The 23,020-nt window shown below is 42.9% G+C and overlaps 1 protein-coding gene across 1 annotated transcript in view; it reads left to right on the forward strand.

The window, feature by feature from the left end:
• The window catches only part of LOC142013396 (SUN domain-containing protein 3-like), a 35,793-nt gene extending 18,629 nt beyond the window's left edge, over window positions 1-17,164 (forward strand). The window contains exons 2-13 of the mRNA XM_074994715.1: window positions 4,492-4,598; window positions 5,568-5,663; window positions 6,738-6,822; window positions 7,709-7,779; window positions 8,703-8,764; window positions 9,113-9,153; window positions 9,604-9,763; window positions 10,975-11,059; window positions 12,312-12,427; window positions 13,838-14,005; window positions 16,061-16,150; window positions 17,045-17,164. Of these exons, the coding sequence (XP_074850816.1) occupies window positions 4,492-4,598; window positions 5,568-5,663; window positions 6,738-6,822; window positions 7,709-7,779; window positions 8,703-8,764; window positions 9,113-9,153; window positions 9,604-9,763; window positions 10,975-11,059; window positions 12,312-12,427; window positions 13,838-14,005; window positions 16,061-16,150; window positions 17,045-17,164 (1,201 nt within the window). The remainder of the gene's footprint in view (window positions 1-4,491; window positions 4,599-5,567; window positions 5,664-6,737; window positions 6,823-7,708; window positions 7,780-8,702; window positions 8,765-9,112; window positions 9,154-9,603; window positions 9,764-10,974; window positions 11,060-12,311; window positions 12,428-13,837; window positions 14,006-16,060; window positions 16,151-17,044) is intronic.
• The last annotated feature ends 5,856 nt before the right edge of the window (window positions 17,165-23,020 follow it).

Raw genomic sequence — 23,020 nt, forward strand, 5'->3', positions numbered from 1 at the left:
TTTTTTTTAATTTGGGGCATACATTTAAGTTGAGTGCATTACAGTGTCTTTGGAGAGTTTCCATGCAGCTAACAGGGGTTCGCTTTTGACACTGTACCTTTTAATTTCTGTTTAGCTATCCTCCTCATTTTGTGTACTCCACCTCCCCAGCACTGCACATAAGTCTATCTAGATGTGTCAGGAGATCTGCAACCCTCACACCAGGCAGGCAAGTCACCATACAGTTCTCCTGGTCATCACGAACCCAGCTGTTTATGTTTCTAATTATTGAATCTTCCATTACTAATGTCTGTCTTTTCCTAATAACTTGAGTTCCCTCCTCTGTAGAGGCATCCTCAGCGCAAAAGAGAGGACGGTCCTAACTATGGGGTCATTTCCCTTGGCTCCATTGGGATGTTCTCCTTCCCTGAGACTTTCACTCACTTCACAGAGGCAGGCTGGCTGTAGGTGGGACCACTCTACTGTGTCATGGAAAGTCAGTCTATGTGTCTCTCTGCCTTCTTTAGTTCTTCCAATTCAGCCATCTTGGTCTCCAAAGCCTGCACATGATCTCTGAGGATCAAGATCTCCTTGCACCAAATGCACATATTTGCCACCCGCCATACATGCTATATGGGGTGCAACAAACAGGATACCCCCACGATGCTGCTGAGCTTCTGCCTGCATTCTCTTTTTACTCCTGGAGCTTTTTCCTTTCTTGATGTTCATTTTTTTAAAGCTGGTGGGTTTGGTTTTAGTATAAAGAAGTTCAACTAATGTTAAGTACATTTACCCTGCCCCCGACCCCATCAACTCTGCCTCTAAACTCCCTTGTAAAACTCCCCTTGTATCCCTCCTTTTGTTTCTTATCTTTTGACTGGAGTACCTGACAATGCTTTTGGGGTATCTAAAGATCCTCGCAAATAACAAGCAGTCCTGTAGCACCTTAAAGACTATCCCATTTTTATTAGGTAATGAGCTTTTGTGGGTCAGACCCACCTCCTTGAGATTTTGGAGTAGACAACTAGAATACAGGATTTATATAGCAGGGAAGGGGGAAGGAGAGGTAAAAAGGGCATTGCCTGTCACTTATAAGACCAATGGGAGAAGCAAATTCAGTTATATGGGATGGGTGCCATTCCTGTGAATATCAAAGATGGAGATATTGGCCTTCTAAAGGGGAAAATAGTTGAGATCCCTGTTAGGGCCTAATTTAAAAGTGTCAAATTTGTAAATGAATTCCAATTCAGATGTCTCCCTCTGTAGTCTTGTGGTAAAATCCTCTTGTAGCACAATGGCTACTTTTACATCCTTTATTGTCTGTCCAGGGAGGTTAAAATGTTCCCCTGCAGGTTTATGTGTATTCCAGTTCCTGATGTGGGATTTACATCCATTCAACCTTTGGCACAGAGACTGTCCAGTTTGTCCAATGTACAAGGCAGAGGGGCATTACTGGCACATGATGGCATATATCACATTAGTGGATGTGCAGGTGTATGAGCCCTTGACAATGTGGCTGATGTAGCTAGGTCCTGTGATGGTGTCACTTGTATAGATATGTGAACAGAGTTGGCAATGGGTGTGTTGCAGGGATACATTCCTGAGTTAGTGTTTCTGTGGTATGGTATGTGGCTGCTGGTATTTTCGAGAGGTTGGGTGGTTGTCTGGAGGAGAGGATTGGCCTATCAGCCAAGTCCTGTGAGAGTGAGGGATCATGTTCCAGGCTAGAGTGTTGGTTGTCAATGATGTGCTGGATGTGGCTTAAGGGGAGGGCTATCTGTGTGATGTTCTGTTATTTTCTTTGTTGGGTCTATTGCGAAGTAGCTCAGTCAATCAGGTTCAGTCAATCTGTTTCTTTACTTCCCCTGGTGAGTAATTAAGTTTTACAAATTCTGGGTAAAGAATCTCGTAGATTTTTTGCCTCTGTCAGCAGTTGACTTAAATGACAAGCCTTTTGTTCCTTTAATCACCCTGCCTCTGTTTAAACACAAACTCCCTGCGCTAAAGGCTGTGCTGCTCGCAAATTCATCACAGTCACACTCAGGCTGTGTTGCAGTTAACACTGCTAGAGCTGATCCCCAGGCTTGACTGTTCATGGTGCCTGGGCACCTTGAACCAATATAACTCTCTGCCTGTATCCCTAGAATCATTTCTGCTGGGTGAGGCTCTTTCAGTCCTTTTTGTGAGCCTGGTAAGCTCCAGCCATGCACCTCTGGGAACCTGGGAGTGGACAGGATAATTTAGAGCCATCAAACATTGTTTTATACCAGCCAGGGATTCCGCCTACAAGCTCTTTGGCAACTCAGGGCTGATATAAAGAGGATGGAACACGGATCTGGCTGGTGCAGGGAGCACAGACAATCCTATGCTGTCATAACAGAGTGAAGTGATTTATTTAAGGATAATGTAGGAGTCACAGTACTACTTCAAAGGATGAGTGACCTACTACATTAACTCTTTATGTGCTTTCCAGCAGAAAAGAACTGAGATGCCAAAAACAGAGGCATCTTACAAATGCACTGGGATAGGGGGAAAATAGTGGTATTCTCGTAAGCACTGCTTACTACCTGAGCTTCACACACTGCTGATGCCAAGTGCTAACTGTGAGACCTGCTTTTCATGGATGTTATAGATCTTCTTAGCGTGACCACCACTCTTCCTTTGGCATGTTTTGAGCAGCAGTGAAATAGACAGAGGTTAACATTTAAACTGCCATCATTAGGTTCTGTAAATGAATACGTCAGGTTACTGCTGCCTGTTACTCTTCCCAGCTGCATGCAGGCTCAGCAGCCATCATTGCAGCAGTTTATACTCAGCTTTCATTCCAAAAATTGTTTTTGTGCCCGAGAGCCAGAGGCTTACATTATGTCCTAGATGAAAGAGGATTTTTAGAGGAGATGATACTGCCACAGAAAAGTGTTTGGCTCACAGAGCTGTTGGGAGCCAGCTGCATATGTCCCTGTCACTTGTTCGAGTGCTTCCTACTGAACCACATATAAGAATCAGACTCTTCCTTTCTTTGTCTCCTCTTTTCCCACCCTCTGCAGGCCTAGACAGATGCTGGTTGGTCAAATGATGCTTCCTAGTCCTAACACTGTGTATGATGGAAATATTTTAGCTGATCCAAGCATAAGTCCAGGCTGTAAGGGCTGGCCAACCTGGTCAGTGCCCCTTTAAAAATAGCTGAACAGTTTTAAGTGTATATCAGATGACCTTGTTAGTAAAATCTCTTTCCCACATAACGTTTTACATGGGGGTCTGTTCAGTGGCAGCCCTTTTATGAAACCAAGAGGGTTTCTCACTTTCATGCTGTTCCCCTACCTCTGAACCAACAGTCAGCAACTCTCAACTGCTAGTAACTGTCATGTCAGTTGGTCTGTTATGGTGTCAGCAGAGCAACTGCCATCCTATTTACTCACTGCAAGCCATTTACTGGGATGTCACTGAATGGCTATTGGCCTCTGCCATATGTGAGCTTGGTTTTTAAAGATCTTTTAAATATTTATTTTGTGAATCCAAGATACTAGTTTAAGCATACTGTGGATTTACTTGCTCATCCAGTTCTTACTTCACTTCCACTGTAATGAATGGACAAAAAAATCAGCGGAGCAATCCAAGACAGTTTCCAATTATCCTCTTGAAAGAATGAAACTGATAGCAGCAGAAGTGATAATTCAAGTATGTCAACAATGTCAGGATTCTAGACGCGTAGGCATAGACATGTGTAGGATGGTTGTCTGGTGTAGTTTGAATGAAATGACACCAATAACACCATGTGTATCAAACAATTCAGTTGGAGAAGTTGCCGCATGAACTCCGAGTTAATACAATGACCATCAGCTTTTGGGACCCACAAAATCAACATTTTGTGGGACAATCCCAGTTTAGGGCCTAATTCTGCAGCCTCCAATCAAAGAGATGTTGATGTTGCTCCTTGAGTTGGGTGACCGTCTCCTGGCTAATGACTGAAAATCGACTGGGCAACCAGACACAGCTTCACTTGATAAAATCTTCACACACATATAATTTGTTTCTACTGTGAACCAACACTCTTGGGACAAGTTAACATGGCTCACTTTTAAATTAACACCTGCCTTTTATCCCAGCCTTCTCTGACCAGTCATCGTTTCTAGGAGTTCTATTTGTACCTTTCTCTTGCGGGCCCATGGTAGAATAAGGCCATGTTTTCTGTAGTGGTGATTTTTTAGGGAAACTATATTAATAGTCACATTGTAACAGGTTTAAAGGAGTTTTCTTCCAAGGCGGAATTAAAATTGGATGACTAGTTCTAAACTGGACAAGTGCGATGGGGGGATGCTCTTCATTGAGATTCCCATCCAGGAGACCAGCAGTGTGATTTTGGCACACATGAAAATGTGTGGGGATGTTTTTTCTGTACCATTTTTTGTTATTGAAGATGTTTCCTCTGTAACCTAAAAATCTATCTGTTCCCCCTGGGCTAGTTAAATAATGGAAATAATGAGTAATTTACCCCCTTCTTTCACTCAATAGGCACTTACGATCACAGATAATGCCTGGGAGTAACTCTGCTGCATCAATGCTCACAGCCTCTAGCCAAGGGTCTTCACATTTTCCTGAGAATCACCAGGCAGATGAGAGTAAGTCCATCTAAAGAACAGTTCTTTGGCTTTGTTTGTAAAGCATTCTGTGGTCCTCCAGAAACCAAACTGTAAAACATTATTGGTGTTAAAGGGTGATATTTATTTTCATGCTTTTCATGGGAAGAAGTTGGCAAATCAGATTTTAAAAACAAAAATAACCTGTCAGTACGTGTCGAAAGGCAAGAGTTCAGTGGGCTAACATTCTACAATGTGGGCACTCCTAGCTATCTTAATCCCTCCCTGCAATACAGCCAGTCCTGATCCTGCAATACTTGTTCAAGCGAGTGGGAATTCAGGGAGTTCATGGCAAGAAGCTTTACAGGAATGGACTCCCTAGGTGCATTTTGTGCATTAGCTCTTTGTCAGGCTAATTTAGTGTCCATGCACATAAAATATTATCTAACTGTAACCAGAAAATACTGTTCAATCACAGGCCAGATGTAATAGAATAAAAGGGCCATGATGTCTCTCTGAGCCAAACAGCAGTCATGAGTCTTGTCTGAGTTCCCACTGAAGTCCCATGTATAAAAATACACAACAGTAATACAGAACTTTCTCTAATGTTGGCATTGGATTGTGGGTTTCTTTCATTCGTCCTCATTTGCCTGCAGCAGCTGCTAGAGAAGCATGGTATACCTTAATCTTCACCTTTGCAGCTTCTTCTTCAGTTGCCTGGACTCTTTGATGGAGAAGGAAGCAGCTGAAGGCCAGCAAATGCTCTCCAGACAGCAAGTGCTATTCTATAGGCTATGAGCAATCTGTGCAGCCAAGTCTGAGAACAGCCAGTGTGGTCACATCCACACACCAATTACAGCACAGGACAATAGGAGGAAAACATGTGGAAAGGGAGACACAAAACAAAATTTAGGTTCCAGCAGCACTTTGACTGCACCTGAATTGGTTGGAGGTAAGTAGAAGGAAGCTGGGACAGGTTGTTTGCCTGATGACATGATGTTTCTTTGACAGGCGAGGTATTTACCAGAATGTCCTACCTAGCGGTTGAGACCAGCACCAATGCTTCATCATCCAGCAGATCTCTGCCAGCTCAGAAGAGCATTCTAAGTATGTATGATGTAACTTTTTTCTTATCATATATATATTCCTGATGCTCACTAACAAGAATAAGGAAAGAGTTCACAGGCAAAAGCTGCATCAAGAGCAGGTAGTCTGATGCAGAAAGTGAAGTTCAAGCACCACAAAGGATTTCACCGTTTCAAGAAATGCTCATTTGTCTTTTTTATTTAATGTGTCTTTTATTTGTCCAAAATTGGCTGCCTGCCTGTATGTAACACAGCAGCTCTGGCAAACACAATCCAATCAGTTCCAAAATATCTGAAAATGTTCACAGCATCAAGGGGCAGAACCATATTGACTTCAGTGAGAATCAGAAAACTGGAAAAGCCTGATTTCCACTCTGGAGACAGATGAAGCAACACATTAAAGTTAAGATTATACAGTACCTTTTTTGTGAAAAAAAAGAGGAGCCAGTACTCAGCCCATGGCTGGGCTTCCGAAGAGCCAGTACTGGGAAGTACTGGTACATAAAAAGCACTGGGATTATGCTAGACACGCCTCCCCAGCCTAACTGCGTTTGAAATTCTATGCCTGCATTTCATGCAGTTTCTTTCACATATTCTAAAATGTGGTGTTCCTACAGGTCCATGAAAGAATATGCTGTACTGTAAATTAAATACACCTGGTTCAGTCACCAATTTCTATTCAGAAGGGTAAATTTTCAGCCTTTTTTGTTTAGATGCCTTGTCTTTACATTAGCTTGTGAAGGGCATGGTACACACTTGAAGCTACATAATAATTATTAGTAATAAAATCTGAAGTCATTTCCCCACTTTCTCATAAGAATGTGCTTCTTGTACTGGTCCCAGAAAACACCTGGGTTATGTTGTAACTGGAACCACTGATGTAAACAAAAGTAATGGTGTAGGAAAATCCTGGTGTATGTATGCACCAATGTATATTTTCTGTGATGTCCCATCTGTGAGGTTAATGAAGATGTGATCTTAGAAGCAATTTCAAATAAGAGACTGATCCAAAGCCAATTGAAATCAGTGGAAAATCTTCCATACATTTTGATGGCATTAGATCAAGTCATAACTGCTTTCTGGTTTGTGTTCACAGGAACGGTATTTAACATCCCATTCCTTCTGTTAATGGCCTTTGTCTCCCTCCCAAGAGCTTTCCTAAAGGCTTCTATCTCCGTAAAGTAAGCATGAAAGTAAAATTCTTCTGACGGGTGTTTTGGGAAGGAAATGGGCAATCAGGAGTCACAACAGCAAGCTTGGCCAGAGAGAACTGACATAAGAGTTAACAGGGCCATGGGACCAGTTAGAAGAAAGGTATCTGTGATTCACATATAAAAAAGCAGTCAAGTAGCACTTTAAAGACTAACAAAATAATCTATTAGATGATGAGCTTTTGTGGGACAGACCCACGAAAGCTCATCACCTAATAAATTATTTTGTTAAAGTTCTAATTGACTGCTTTTTTGTTTTGATAGAACACAGACTAACAGGGCTATCTCTCTGCCATGATTCACATGTTACTGTTCAGATTGTCACTGGTACAGGTTCTGTGCAGTTCTGTGACAGTTGCTCATGAAACCAAACAATAACAAAGTCCCTCTATTAGCTCACTACCAAGATGTGCCATTGTTTTCAAGGAAATCTGTCCTTGTAAACAGGCTGAGTGAATGAGCTAATCAGAGGAGAGTGCTGTAAGGCCCAGGGTACAGAGTCAATGATTGATATTGAAGCTGATGGGTCGCAGTAGCCTCTCTGGCTGATGATTCTTCCCTCACAGACCATGGATGTAGTTTGACCAGTGGTTTCTTTAGCCACAGATTCTTTAGTCATAACTTGCTTCTTCTCTGCCTCATCCCCACCCTATCCCCAATTCTCCTGCATTTTGGATTAGGGCAAATCTTTTATGGAACACAGGCAGAAAGAACTTCTTTGCAGATTCTCAAATGGGATGCTATAAACCTGCAATGGGGATGACAGGATCTGCCTAGACCAGGATAGAAGTAGTGGCAGAGCAAAATTATGTGAGCATGTGTGGATGCTGTGATAACTCTGTGCTTGGTCTCCTAGAGACGTAATCACCTTGCAGAATTGCAAGAAGTTTGTCAAGATCCTGCTATTGCTGGTTCCAGTAATTTATGGTGAGTATGCATGGAATTCAGGGGACATGTAAAAGTCTAATCTCAACTTTCAGAGTAGAAACAAAAATGCCTGCTGACTGCATTAATCTAAATGCATTGATCTGGGATTCTTATGACAAGAGCTCACTCTACTATTTGTATGTGGCTTTTTTCTTCACTATCTACTTAGATACTTCCACGGCCCATGACACCTAGAAGTGCCTCCCTGTATTTCCAAATAACAATCACACTCACCCTTTCCTTTCCTTGCCGTCCGGTTGGAGTCAATAGGTTGGTTAGTTGATAGTGTTTGTGGGAGACAGAGAAGGTAGGTAGTGTGCTGTGGATTTTTGTTTGTGAGGAACTACTTACTGTGGTGAAAGCTCAGTTAGAGGGCTGAGTTCCACATTTAGTCTGGAATATGGTCATTTATACATCCTATGGGAGTGAGTTGCACAGCCTACGAGAGTTCCGTCTCTTCTCCTCAAGAGCTTCCCATTATTGGTCAACATTACAAAGCAATGTCCTGTTGACCAATAATGGGAACATGGAAGGCCAGTTCCAGGGATGGTTTTGGATGTCAGGACAGGGACCTAGACCTGAACTCTGTTCAGAGACAGTAGCATTGGGAAGATGTGCTCACCATGATGAGTGTAATCATGCAGACTGGCTGCTGCATTCTGTCCCAGTTGGAGCTCTCAAGGGGTGTGACATCATTCTTAGATAAACCGAGTTGCAATAACAATGTCAGGGGTATGTGGCTCATCAGGGCTGGGCTTAATAAGTCTCAGAGGCTGGAGCACAGTCTTTTCAGAGTGGTGTGCACCCCAGCTTCAACTCTGCACAGCTAACACGTCACCATGTGGGTTTGGAAGTAGATAATTGGGCCTTTGTAGTAATTAGAAACGTTGGTGAAATAATTCTGGTGTGTGTGTAATTTGCAGCAGGTGTTTACTGTGTTGGCTTGCTATCATCCAGGAGATTAGCAGAAGGACTAACATCACAGGTAAGTGTCTCTTGGGACAGGAAGGTAAACTCCTCTGAGACAAAAAGAGAAGCAGCTTCAGTAATTGCCTTCCCAGACAAAGCGGCGGCCCACTGTGGCAGCCTGCTGCCATCTTTGCACACTCATTGTACAAGCAGAATGGCCATCAATGTCAATGAGACTTTTGCCAGAATGAAGAAAAGGTGCAGGAGGTGACTTCTTCGCTGCCACCCAATTACTGGTTTCAATTCATTGAGCATATTGTAGCTGTCTCCAAAGGGAGGAAGGAATGTCTGCCCTGCCTCCATTGAGAAGTCTTCACTGAGGCTGTGCTAGTGGTTAGTATATTTGGTTGTTTGTCTCTTACAGGAAATGACAAAACTACCTGAAACAGAGCTGAAGTCACTTTGGTAAGAGGGATTTCTTGATGATGAATTGATCCCTGACTTCTTTGGAGAATTCACTGTAATTATCTAGCTAAATGTGCACAATTGTTTTCTTCTGGCAGATGGTTCACTTTGAGAGTTAGGGATGGCTTAGCTTTTACTTCAGCAGTATAGAGGCTCTTGCTTTTGCAAGTGAAGTTCCTAGGTTCTATCCCTAGTGATGACAAAGATGTCCTGAAGAATACAGTCAGGTTAACCACAGCAGTCCAAGTGCATGATGACAGTAGAGGTCTCAGCACACACCAGGGGCAGCATTACATTTGGTATAAGTGAAATGTCATTCTCCTCAAAATGGAGGGAATGGGGAAAGTTTGCCATCTGTCCAGAGAAAAGAGGGGCCTGGGTGTATTTGCAGTCTTCTCTTTTCACTGAATGTAGAATAGTGTCTAATATCTATCTTCCTGTGTTTTCAAGGAAGTCACACACTTTATTGGAAGAAAAAGTCCATGAAATCGAACACCTTAAAGAGCAGATGGCTCATCTGCGCTCAGAGATCAGTGGTGTGAGGGAGGGCATCTTGCATACAGTTCAAGAAATTCTGGAAGAGAGTGACATCCCAGGAGAGAACAGAGATGTAAGAGGCTGGAATTGCATAATTAGACTATTCTGTAGCTCTCCTCATTCCCTCACACTGTTTCCTGTCACATCTGTCATAGTCACTAAACCCTTTAGTCCAGTTTGTGGAACTGAACATTAGGGATGGGATTTCCAAAACATTCAGCATTGTCCTGACACTGCTTCCATTGAAGTCCATGGGAGATTTACCATTGACTTTGCTGGGAGACGAGTTGCGCCATCATGGAGCACTTCTGAAAATCTCAGTCTTGGAGCTTTCTCATTGCTGTGTTCTGACAGTATCTGGGGCATTTCTCACTAAAATATCTCACAACTATTAACATTACCATACAGGTGGCACAATACCACAACAATGGCTTAGGTTCTCCTTGTTCCTGGCAATGTGTACTCTGGAATCCCTGAGTCCTTCAACAGCTGATCCCAAACTGCAGCTGAATACCTGTGGGGGTGTCTTACAAAGTACATGCCAGGATAGAAAACCTAAATGCAGCAGCAGTGTCGGGTAGTAAATAAGGCATTGAACTGAGAGTCAAGAAAATTGAATTGTATCGCTGACTCTGCCATTGTCTTGCTTTGCGACCAGGAGCACGTCAGTTAACCTCTTTATGCATTCATTTTTCCATTTGTACTCAGATAATTCTTCCCTGTCTTTAAGAAGTACTGTGAACTCCTCGGATGGAAACACCGTATAAGTACATCTTATAAAACTAAGGATTAGTTTTTGTTTTTTAACTAAACCCTTCCTTCCTATCACAGAGACTTGGTCGTTTCAATTTCTTAACCTTGAAACTTATTTTCAAAGTCACCTTTAACTGAGTCACCAACTTTAGCTGAGGGGTATGTAACGCTCACATCAGGCTTTCTTAGTTATCGATCTGAATCACATTCTGGAGATCTGATGGTATTGTCTGCATGGTGCTGTCATGTGCAGTCGGTGTCTATACCAATAGGATGTTGTGGAAACAAAACCAGGTCTCTGACACAGCAGTGGAGAGCTTTATTGTGTGGCCTCCAGATCAGTAGCTGAATGATTTTACATCCTTTTGACAGTTACTGGGAAAACTTACCTAAGATGGAAATTGCTATTGTGAGTTTTATTATGATTTTTCTGATTGATACTGCATATTTCACCTAACATACCTGTGAGTGTTTGTCATTTTTAAATATCTTTCCTTCCATTAACTTATACCTTCTCTTTTATTTTTTCAGCAAGTGCTAGAGTTGATAAATGTAGCATTTAAGAAGGTTTATGAGGACCATGTCCAGATGCCTGACTGGGCTCAGAAATCCATAGGTACAGACCCTAATAGTGTTCTTCTCTTATATAGCACATTAACAAAGATAAATATAGTTATTCTCCTTAACAGACTTGGAAAACTGAGACACAGAGGCTTTAAGAGATCTAGGGGTCATAGCAGACCGCTTGCTGCATATGCGTCAACAGTGTGATGCTGTTGCAAAAAAAGCAAACATGACTCTGGAATCCATTAACACGAGCGTTGGGAGCAAGACACAAGAAGTAATTCTTCTGCTCTACTCTGCACTGATTAGGCCTCAACTGGAGGCTGTGTCCAGTTCTAGGCCCCACATTTTAGGAAAGATGTGGAGAAATTGGAGAGGGTCCAGAGAAGAGCAGCTAAAATTATTAAAGGTGTAGAAAATATGACCTATGAAAGAAGATTAAAATAACTGGGTTTGTTTAGTCTGGAAAAGAGAAGGCTGAGAATGGACATGATATGAGCTTTCAAGTACTTAAAATGGTGCTACAAGGAGGATGGAGAAAAATTATTCTCCTTAGCCTCTGAAAATAGGACAAGAAGTACTGGACTTCAACTGTAGCAAGAAAGGTTTAGATTGCACATTAGGAAAAAATTTCTGTCATTGTGGTTAATTACAGGAATAAATTGCGTAGGGAGATTGAAGAATCTCCACCAGTGTTGATATTTAAGAACAGGTTAGATAAATATCTAACAGAAATGATATAGATGGTGCTTGGCCCTCCTGTGAGGACAGGGGACTGGACTTGATGACCTCGTGAGGTCCCTTCCAGTTCTAGTGTTCTATAGGTCGACTAGCCTATGTTCAGACAGGAACTTAGTGGCAAGTATCAGGGATACAACCCAAGTTAATAGAATTCCTGTCCTCTTCCCTCACTATTAGACCATGAGGCCTCTCGTAATGTTGTTATGAACATTTAAGAAATATCAGAGACAGTCTTCTTGTGTGCACTGATGTATGCACTTCATCTAATGCAAATGGAAGATCTTGATTTTACTTACAGTACTGTGACATAAACCCACTCTAAATACTGATTCATCATTTACACGATGCTACTCTCCATATCAGATCATCATGGGATGTTCTCTATACTGTGTTCTGACATGAGTCCAGCCATAAGATATAGCAGCTCCTATTTTTCTTTGACATCTAGGAACTCAGATGCCACCATGCAGAACATAAAATGGATAGATTGATGGGTACGCAAAGTTATCCACTGTTTGTCATTGGGTCGGGTCTTTCTTAATCAACTCGTATTTTAATTGTAGGTGCCACAATTGATACAGACAGAACATCTAAAAGTTATGAAGTTGGGAGAACAGAAGGGTGTTGTTTTAGTTCATGGTTCTTTTCTTCTGCAAACCCTCCAGATACTATTTTGCAGGTAAAGCACATTTTGTGCATTTTCTTGTACTGCTCTCAAATGTCTTCATTCAAAAATCTTCTCAAGAACCAGTTCTTCAGTGAAGGACCTACAGTTATCCAACTAATTAAGGAAAGGTTGAGAACCAGTCATATATCAATAAACTGAATTTAAACATACAATTATTTCGATTGCCGTAAAGCTTAAAACTGGATCATAAGCACCTAAATCCAAGACATAGGTGCCTAAGTCTGGGATTTAGGTACCTAATACCTTTGTGGATGAAGGCCTTTGAGCCAGATCCAAAACCCACTCCAGTCAGTGGAGTTCTCTTTTTTTTTATACAGACAAAAGAAGCTCCAGTGCATAAATACGTAACGTGTACACAAATCTGTATGTTTTAATTGTCTTTCTCTCCTCTGCCTTTCCTATGTTGCTTGCCTCCTTAGTAACTGATCCAGTGCCCCCTGAAGTAATTGGAAAAATTCACATTAATGTCAGTGGGTACTGTATTGGAACCCTATTGTATTGTATTGTATTGTATTGTATTGTAAGAACCCTAGGGCAAAGGCATGTGCATGTCTCCCTCAGCATTTTTAGACTGTTAGTTCCATGAGCCCCTGACTGTCACTGGCATGTCTAGGCATTAAAACAAAAGAAGTAGTCAATAATAACTAATAGCAGCAATTCCATTCCTTCCTCCAAGAAATATGAAGAAATCACCTCATTTCCCAGAAACCCAATATTATAGCATGAGCTTTTTCATGAGGGTCAGTCAAGCCTACAGGGAGAAATTTCCAATGCACACCATTCTGAAAATGTTATAACCTCCTTCACCAGATTCCTGAACAAACTCAGGCTAGTTAGACTCAGGCTGGTTACAGCAAGTTAGTTCAGAGAAAACAATTGCTCCGAGTAGTGGAAGAATCACTATACTGTATCACAAAAATCTCTTTTCCCTGAATGTTATTTCTTTGGCCTAACTTCCTGATGGCATGTCTACGTAACACAACTCAAAACCATGTTTTCTTCCACTGTCCCTGGGCTCATGCTTTGAATGACTGTAAACATCTCTGGCGTGATTTAAAAATCATTCTTTGGCCCAAGTTCAGATGTGTAATAGCAAGATGGAACTTCTTTGACTTTGGTGGTGCTATGACCCAAGTTCAACAGTTTTTTGAAAAGGCACTTTCTTTTCTATTAAATAAGAAGAACCTTTCAGGTTTGATGTATGAGCTCAGTGCCATAAAATATTAGTACTTTCAGTTGATAAGCAAGGAAATATCCATTTTGTAGGTTTGATAAAACTATTAATTTAACAGCATAAAGTCAAAAAAAGAAGACACCAATCTTTCTGCTTTTCACTGAATACACATGTATGTGAGATGTGTTACTCCATTAGTATTAACTGGAGCTGACTTCTGCTTCCAGCCAGATGTTCACCCCGGAAACTGCTGGGCTTTCCAAGGATCTCAGGGTCAGGTGGTAATTAAGCTGCCTGAAAAAATTTACCCAACAGCTGTTACAGTTCAGCACATCTCCAAGGCAATCTCTCCCTCTGGAGATGTGACTAGTGCCCCAAAGGATGTTGCTGTATGTGTGAGTATCTGCCTTTAAATTTTTAAACTGGAATTTTATGGTGGGTAAATATAAGAAAATAGATGCATTTTACACATTTTCAGGTCTCTTCTCTTTACAACTGTGCACCAGCTTAAGGGTTATTTTTTCAGATGAGGTGGTAATTTTATCACCACTAGCACTGTTCATTTGTTTACTTTGTTTCTGAGTATCTCAAAATGCTTTACAAATAATAAACAATTAAATCTCACAACAACCTTCTGCTATTGGTAAATGATACAGAATGATAACATCATCTACCTCTCAAGTGGAAGCAGCAGCTGTTTAATAGCTGCTTAGTGGGGGGGGATAGCTCAGTGGACTGAGCATTAGTCTACTAAACCTGGGGTAGTGAGTTTAATCCTTGAGGAGGCCGTTTAGGGATTGAGGTAAATAGATGTCAGAACACCATTACACAGCAATCCTGTCCACTAGGTTTCAGAGAGCTCAGTTAAAACTAGAGCAGAGATTTAGGAGGGAAAATACAACTAGCTGTACTGAAATTTCACTGGAAGAAGGATGAATAAACATACACAAACTTAGTTAGGATCTGCAGCACCTACAAATGGTTTAATGTCTTGCCCAAAAGACAGCCTCTCCAGCAGTACAGCACCAAAGATGGACACTGGATCATTGCTGAGTCAGAGGGGAATTCAACTTAGGATACATCTACATTGAAAAAAAAAAAGACCATAGCACATCTCACAGCGTGGATCAACTGACTTCATCTCAGGCTCTGATACACCCTTATGTAAGCTTAAGTGCTAATGTCTGTGCTGCTAGTTTTAGACCAGTAGCAAGAAACCAAGTCAAGTGACCCGAGAACTTGCTGCCATGGTTTTTGCTGATGGTGCTTTGGAAGGGGTTTTTTGTGTGGAGCTTTTCAGTTTTATTTTGTTTTGTGAGGGCTGATGTACCCTGACTAACAAGTCCAACTTGAGGTAGAGATGTTTCCTGGAAGTCTGTGCTTCTATTCCAACCCTGCTTAGTTTGAGATTTCAATTAATATTTAATGAAAAACAAAAAGCAACAATTTAATTTTTTAAATCCCCAAAGCATTACTTAATCTGAGCTGAACTTACTTGTGCCACTAGCTTCTATCCTACAGAAGGCAACTATCTATCCCTTATTTTGAGAGATCCCTAATTTAGAATCTGATGGTGCACAGCCCCAGACATTCAATGTGGGGATACAGGCTGTGTCTACACTAGCTCCCTACTTCGAAGGGAGCATAGTAAGTAGGGTGTTGGGAGATTATTAATGAAGGCTGGTACTTCTAGTAAAACAACCGTACATTCCAATTTTGAGGAGTAAAGGGACTTGGGTGGGTTAGCTGAAGCTACACACGAGTCGGCACTTTGAAGTTGTCACGGGTGAGAATTAGCTTAATGAAGTGCTGCATGTGCACCGCAACACTTTATTAATAATCACCCTACTTACCATGCTCCCTTCAAAGTAGGGGACTAGTATAAACACAGCCACAGTCTTGTGCTTCATTACTGATGAAGCGTGAAACCAGAGTCCACAATTGAAACGTAAGGCTGTTTTACCAGAAGTAAGATATTGCAGGGAGCTGTCCCTTTGAAAATAACCTTCATCCTATCCTTCTTGTAGAGTTTCTCTTTATTTCATATTCCCGTAATACCACTATTGGCGATTTCCAGTATTGAGAATGGGGGCCCACTGAGCTAAGCCTGTCGTAACTGACTGGTGTATGTACGACTGTATGTTGTGTTTTCCACTCATTCTGATACCGGGTGGTTAACTCAAGAAAAGTCTTTTGCTTAAAGTAGAGAGCATAACTCACATCCTGTATCAATATCAGCTTGCTCTAATTTCTGGAGACTCCCATATTGTTCCCAAAATTCCCAATTTCTTTCCTCCTCACTAAGCTGCTGATTTATAAAGGAACTCACTGGATGAACTAAACTGTTCCCTGGCATTTGCAGCTCTGAATAGTGAACCTGGTTAAGAGGAATTTTGTTTCATTTCAATAAATGGTCATTTGTTCCAGCTGTCTTCCCACTCTGATTTTAGGGACTGCATGAGGAAACAGGGGAAGAAACTCTGCTGGGAACTTTTATGTATGACTCAGAAAAAGAGACCATTCAAACTTTCCAACTGAAGGTACACTAAAGGGTGGTAAGATTGGGCAAATGGTACTGTGGGCATGCATGTTTACCTTCTAGTCCTTGGCAAGGATGGAGAAGTGCCTCTCTGCTGAGAGGACATTCCATAGTGATTAACTGGTGTTGATGGAGAACTGAACTCTGTTGTGGGTGGTGTGGGAATGGATACATAATACATGCAGGACTTGTGTGAACTTGGTTTCAAGAGAGGCCCCTGGCTGAATTAAACTCTTTTACCAATGGTCCACTTCTGCAACAGCCATTCTGATTTCCAGAAGATAGTGACTCTAAAGGCAGTCAAAAATTTGTAGGGCCACATTTAGTAAGGAGATGCATCTGAACCAGCTTCAGAAGTGGCTCATGGGTGTACATCAGAGTTGAATTTAAGCCCTGTTCTTTCTTACTTTTACTTTTCTCCCTCCATCACACATATTTCTCTCCCTCAACCTTTTCTCCCAGAGCAATGGAGGAAAAGAGCTAGGCAGCTGGGTTTTTGAAACACCTACATTTCATTAAAACCACCTTGAACAGCAGTGGAGTCAGGCAAAAAAGGAAGAACACACAGCTGGAGAGGCAATGGGGGAGGCTTTCAGATTTAAATGCACAGTGGCTGAAATTTCCTGTTGTTCCAGGCATGCAGAGAATTTCAGCTTTTCAGTGTTGGTGCCAACCACTTTGCAAGCTCTGGAGTTTGATTTGACAGACATTGATGTAGGTTTAGTACTGGTATAAGCGAGCCCAGTTCCTTTTAATTTCAATGGGAATTTTGTGCTCTTACCTCAGGACTGAATTTAATCTGATACTAGAGTCATATAGAGATGGGACTGGGACTAAAGAAAATTGTTTAAAGTAACATAAGTTTGATTTCTCTTCACTTCTTTTTAAATTTCAGAGTGAACTTTCTAAGTCTTTTATTTACGTAAAATTCAATGTGCTGAGTAACTGGGGCAACTCAGAATACACGTGTGTTTATCGTGTCAGGGTACATGGGAAGATGACAGACAGCAGCTGAGGCCCCTAGAAGACTTGCGGCGAGAACACAACGAGTAAAGTAAAAACACTTAAAAAATGACAGATTTCATCCACTAGTGACTCTCCTTTGCTCGTTAAAGAAATAAACCAAATTTAACTTAGATACATGCAGAGTCATAAATATTGGCAAAAGGAGTCTTAATTGTTTTTAATCCATTGAAAAGCTCTACATCTTGCCAGATCCTTAAGGAAAGATGCTAGAGCCGGGGCAGCTGGAACAATTTGCATAGTAGGGGGTGTGGAGAGCCACTGAACCAAACTGTAAACCCTGGATATGGTGAAAACCACCTCAAACCAGGGGATGCAGCATCACCCAATTTTCCGTATCTATGCAGTGGAGCATTAGTGACCACTCCAGGAAGGAACTGACCAGGGTACAGAGGCAGGAAAACCTCCCTCCCAATCAAGAACAGCTCATCTCAGTTGAAAGTTGCCCTCTTCATGACTTATTGGTGCATCTCTAAGCAAAGGAAAAATGGTGGCTAAGTCTGTGGATCCTCACTTTTTTCCTTTCTGGCAACATTCTTCCGACTAGACTTCAGTTTCTCCCTTCCCTAGTGACTTGAGATTCCCAGAGCAACTATGTAGAACTATCTACTTCTTCCTCAGCAGATCTGCTCCCCATCAATAGAGATGCAGGGCACCCAAGGGAGATCATAGGGTGCAGAGCATGTGGCAGGGCAGGCAGAAGCTCAGTGTTGCAATAACAATGTGGTTCTGACCTGTTTTCTCTTGCTCCCCACCCAGAAGGGACTGCTTTGGGATGGAGGCCCTTCCCCCATGTCATCTGCATCACGAGAGACAGAGATTGAAGTTTCATCAAGACTGTAGCTCCCCAGCTTCCTGCTAGGAATGCATCATGTTCGAAGCTTCTCCTCATACTGACTCTTGCTGCAGTAGGAGACCAAGAAGCAGTAAGACCCCATCCAGGGGCAGACTGCCACTTCTGCTCCATGTGTTGATAAGATGGGGGATTGGGTTGGTGTCTGCACTAGCCCAGATTCAACCCCTCTCACCAGTACCTTCCATCCATGCTTCCTAACCACTGGGTATCAGCAGCACCAATTCCTTAGCTGCTACGTGCCAGGGCTACATGCCAGCCCAAGGCCAGCAGCAGAGAAGCAGGTGGACAGGAGTACTTGGTGCATGCACTAAGAGGCTCATGGTACTAGTGACTGGACAGGGTGAGGTCCATGCTGTGTAGAGAAGAGAAGGGGTCCTAGCTCCCTGCAAAAGGGGCATTCATGGGGATAGTTGCATGACAGCACTAAGCAAACAGTCTCCTATGAAGGTGGCAATGCTGCCTATCACGCTGAGGTGCCCCCTCCTGCAAGGGCTTCCCCTCTGTTGTTCGCTCTCCCCCACACACACATTGGACTCCCCTTTCCACTTAACATGCCTTGTGCGGCTGACGGCAGCTGCTTCCCTAGGAATGTGGGAAGCAGTTTGTTAACCACATTCCATGCACCTTGCGCCTGGGGAAGCAGGCCTGGCTGAAGGTTCTATCAGTAACAAGAGCAGATGTCACAAGCCTGGGCATCATTGGGTGGGTTTGACCTTCGAGAATGTGGCAAACATGGTCAGGAGGAGGGATTTGAAAGGGATGGTCCTACGTCAAAGGCATGCAACTGGACTGGAGCTGCTGTATGGTAAGCTGGTGCCTCAGGCTAGAAGACGCTGCTTTGTGCAGGTCAGGCCTAGCTTTGGTCTCGCAGGCAGAAGGCTAAGGGGTGCTGGGATGATGGCTGTAGTTGTCCTGAAAAGGGCATAGGGACAGACCACAGAATCAACTAGAGAAGGGGGGATGAGACAAGAAAGGGGCTGGCACTGTCTATTGCACTTAATTAGGGGTCCAGGCTGCAAAACACATGGTACGAGTGGAAGGCCCCCTGCTCAGGCTCTACCTACATCATTGTGGCCAATGACTGCTGAGCCAGAAGAGCTGAATGCTTTATGCGGGGGCTACTTCAGGTGTGGGGCTGGGCTCGATGACCTCCTAAGGTCCCTTCCAGCCCTAGCATTCTATGATTCTGTGAATGGAGAGTGGAGGTAAAGGGCTAAGAAGACCTAGAGGCCATAGAAAGGCAGCTATTGTTTAGCTCAGGGAGGCAGCACCCTGCAGCAACGGGGTGAAAGCAGCGAATTCCCTAAGAGGTGAAGGACTATTTGTTTTGGTTTCCACTGGATTTTTGTGTTAAACCTGGAAGGGTGGACTTTCGGCTTCAGCCTGGAGGGCCACAAGCACCACAGTGGCTCAGCAATCTGTGAAATATGATCAGAGCATGGAAATTGAGGCACAGACATCCTTCCAGTGCTAGAAGGGTAAGCCCATCTGTCTAACTCCCCATATTCCCTCATTGCCTGGTTCCCCCTCAATACCAGTCCATCCCAGAAATACGTACCCTCTAATGTCAGTTCCACTGATCACAATGCTGTATACTTCTCCTGGGATCTGTGACCACAATAACTATTTTCCTCCACCTTCCACCAAAGGGACCCTAAACTTCTCCAGTTATTTTACAGGCCTACTACCAGCCTGCCATAGATAAAGATGTTTTCCTGTCTGGCCTTTACCTCTTTGCAAATTCTCTTTACTGAAGGACATCAGCGAAAGCTTTCTTTATAAACACATTGCATTATTAGCATTTGGGGGGAGGACACTGTGGCTGCTTAGATATTGCTTTGGGGCCCTGTGGGTAGAGATTTAGACTCACAAGACCCCTGGGTTTTATTTCTTGTGGTATGATTTTGGATGAGTCGCTTCCTCATTCTGTGATTCAGCTTCTTCTGTAAATAATTATGTTTACTTCCTTTTTTAGGCATTGTGGGTATAGCAGCACTAGGGAAAATAATCTGCAGTAGCAAGTCTCAGCTCATGCTATTGCGCTGAAGATGGAAATACAGATGATCTGGAGGACTGTGATCAAGACATCACATATGCATTAATATGCATTACTGTTAACAATAGCATGACAGTAACATCTGGGAGACCTGCGCTCAAGGTTCCACTGTTCTAGATGCTGTATGTACAAGTGAAAGATGGCCCTTGTGTCAAAAAGCTTACAAGAAAAGCACATAAAATAGACTGAGGGTTAGATGAAGGAAATGTTATCCCCATTTTACATAGAGAAATGTAGAGTGTTTCCCTACATCACACCTGGAGGCTGGGACAAAACCAGGCATCAACAGCAGGCCTCCTGAATCTCATCAACTCACTTAACCACAAGACCTTTTTAATGAAGTCATTGCTCACCTCTTTTTCTTAGATGCAGAGCCCTTGGTTCCTTTATCCAGTTCTGGCTCCTCATGGCATCTTTTGTCTTGCTATGTTCCTCTTACTTCCTTATTCTGCTATTTCTCTACGTGCGACCAAATATACTTTTTCCACTTTTCCCTATGCACATTGTAGCTTCTGCTTCCATTATCTGTGGTGATATGGCATCTAATTATAATCCAGATTCTCTCCTCCACAGCTATGCACATTGCTTCTCCAACCACCTCTCACGATTATTTGTAGAGCTCTTCCCCAGAGCATGATCCAGCCTGTAATTTCTAAGAGGTTTAGTTCTGCAGCAGTTCCAAACAACTCACTTGCACATGGCATTCCACAGACCATAGCTATCCTAGTAAGCCATATGTTTCATGTTTATGAAGTGAATCGACACAAAGGCATCAATGAACAGTAACAGTCATTTAGAATCAGTGTCATTGCACTACCTTTAATTCTATTCTAACTTCTGGGACTGTTCTGTATGATTAGAAACTAGGGACCAGACCCCCAGGAGGTGTAAATCAAAATAAATTCATTGACTTCAGTGGGTTTTTGCTGGAGGATCTGGCTCACAGTTTGTTTGGCTAACAATTTTGTATTCAAAACAAAAATCTCCTGTCAACTACTGAACTGAACATCCTTTCATATTCTTATCAACCTTATAATTAACCCATATCCAGGGGGACTCCCTCCCATTAGTGATCTTACTTGAAGGGATTTATATGTGTGTGTGTGTGTGTGTGTGTGTTGAATCAGCTGTCTGTGTGTCTGCATACCCTGCTGATTCAATTAATCATTTCATTAAAGGCACATCTTAGCTAATCAGAAGTAAGTTGAACATCATTTTTAAAAATATATCTATACTTCAGAACAAATGAACCATTCTATCTGAAGTAGGATGCCCTGTATTGTAAAAGAAAAAAATGGAACACGAGTTCGTCGGCATAAGGGATCCTCCTTTAGAGAGGTCAGCTGATGGCAAAACACACATCTCCAGAGGGTGGAGAGAGAGAGGAGAGATGATGGAAGGTACGCCAGCCAGAAGTGGATGCCTTGCTGAGGACTGAGCTAATTCTCAGTGTGACCAGTAGGACGCATACATCAGTGAGTCAAAGCCTATTGCATGGGAGCATTTCCACTGTAGAAACTTGCACAGGAATGCAATAATGGAGTCAAGCCTGCTTGCAGGAGGATTCACATACTAAAGGTGATCAGGTGAATTACTGCCACAGGAACCTAGGGCTGGGTCTACCCTTGCCGTGGAAGATCGAATGCGTAGGGTGTCATTTTGCGCTCCTGTTGGCATTCTGCAGTGGGGAGAGGGACAAATATTGATGGCTGCACAATTGATTTTTGGTATGCAATTGTACCTAAAATTGCCTAGCAGCTGTCGATATTCCAGGTAAGTGCAGAGCCACCCTAGGAAATATTCTTTTAAGCATGCCCATACCAATAATGTTTGTTATTTTAGAAGATATTAAGACTAAGAGCCTATCAAAGTTCACATGATGTTTAAGCCCCTCTAAAATGTCACCATGACCAAGGAAGCGCCTTTGGAGACAGATCTGCAGAATTAATGTATTGAATCTGCTTCATTTACTAGACTCCTAGGCTACGTCTACACGTGCACCCAACTTCGAAATAGCTTATTTCGATGTTGCGACATCGAAATAGGCTATTTCGATTAGTAACGTCTACACGTCCTCCAGGGCTGGCAACGTCGATGTTCAACTTCGACGTTGCTCAGCCCAACATCGAAATAGGCACAGCGAGGGAACGTCTACACGCCAAAGTAGCACACATCGAAATAAGGGAGCCAGGCACAGCTGCAGACAGGGTCACGGGGCGGACTCAACAGCAAGTCGCTCCCTTAAAGGGCCCCTCCCAGACACACTTTCATTAAACAGTGCAAGATACACAGAGCCAACAACTAGTTGCAGACCCTGTATATGCAGCACGGACCCCCAGCTGCAGCAGCAGCAGCCAGAAGCCCTGGGCTAAGGGCTGCTGCCCACGGTGACCACAGAGCCCCGCAAGGGCTGGAGAGAGAGTATCTCTCAACCCCCCAGCTGATGGCCGCCATGGAGGACCCCGCTATTTCGATGTTGCGGGACGCGGATCGTCTACACGTCCCTACTTCGATGTTGAACGTCGAAGTAGGGCGCTATTCCCATCCGCTCATGGGGTTAGCGACTTCGACGTCTCGCCGCCTAACGTCGATTTCAACTTCGAAATAGCGCCCAACACGTGTAGACGTGACGGGCGCTATTTCGAAGTTACTGCCGCTACTTCGAAGTAGCGTGCACGTGTAGACGCAGCCCTACCTAGCAGGGGTACCAGTCCTGACAATTTCTTTCAAGCTCCTTCTGCGGCAGCATTCAGTCAGCCTCAGACTACAGCTACCCTGTTTCTTTTATGAAGTAATGAATATTCAAATCTTTTTCAGGATACAGGGCTATCCTGAAGATCTAGCCTCAAACTACAAGTCAGAATACATCCAGTTGTGTCTTGGTACAATCCCTATCAACTGCAATAATGAAGCAACAACTGACACTTTTCTTCCTA

The sequence above is a fragment of the Carettochelys insculpta genome, chromosome 5 (assembly GCF_033958435.1).
Source record: "Carettochelys insculpta isolate YL-2023 chromosome 5, ASM3395843v1, whole genome shotgun sequence".
In the NCBI taxonomy this organism is placed as follows: domain Eukaryota; kingdom Metazoa; phylum Chordata; order Testudines; family Carettochelyidae; genus Carettochelys; species Carettochelys insculpta.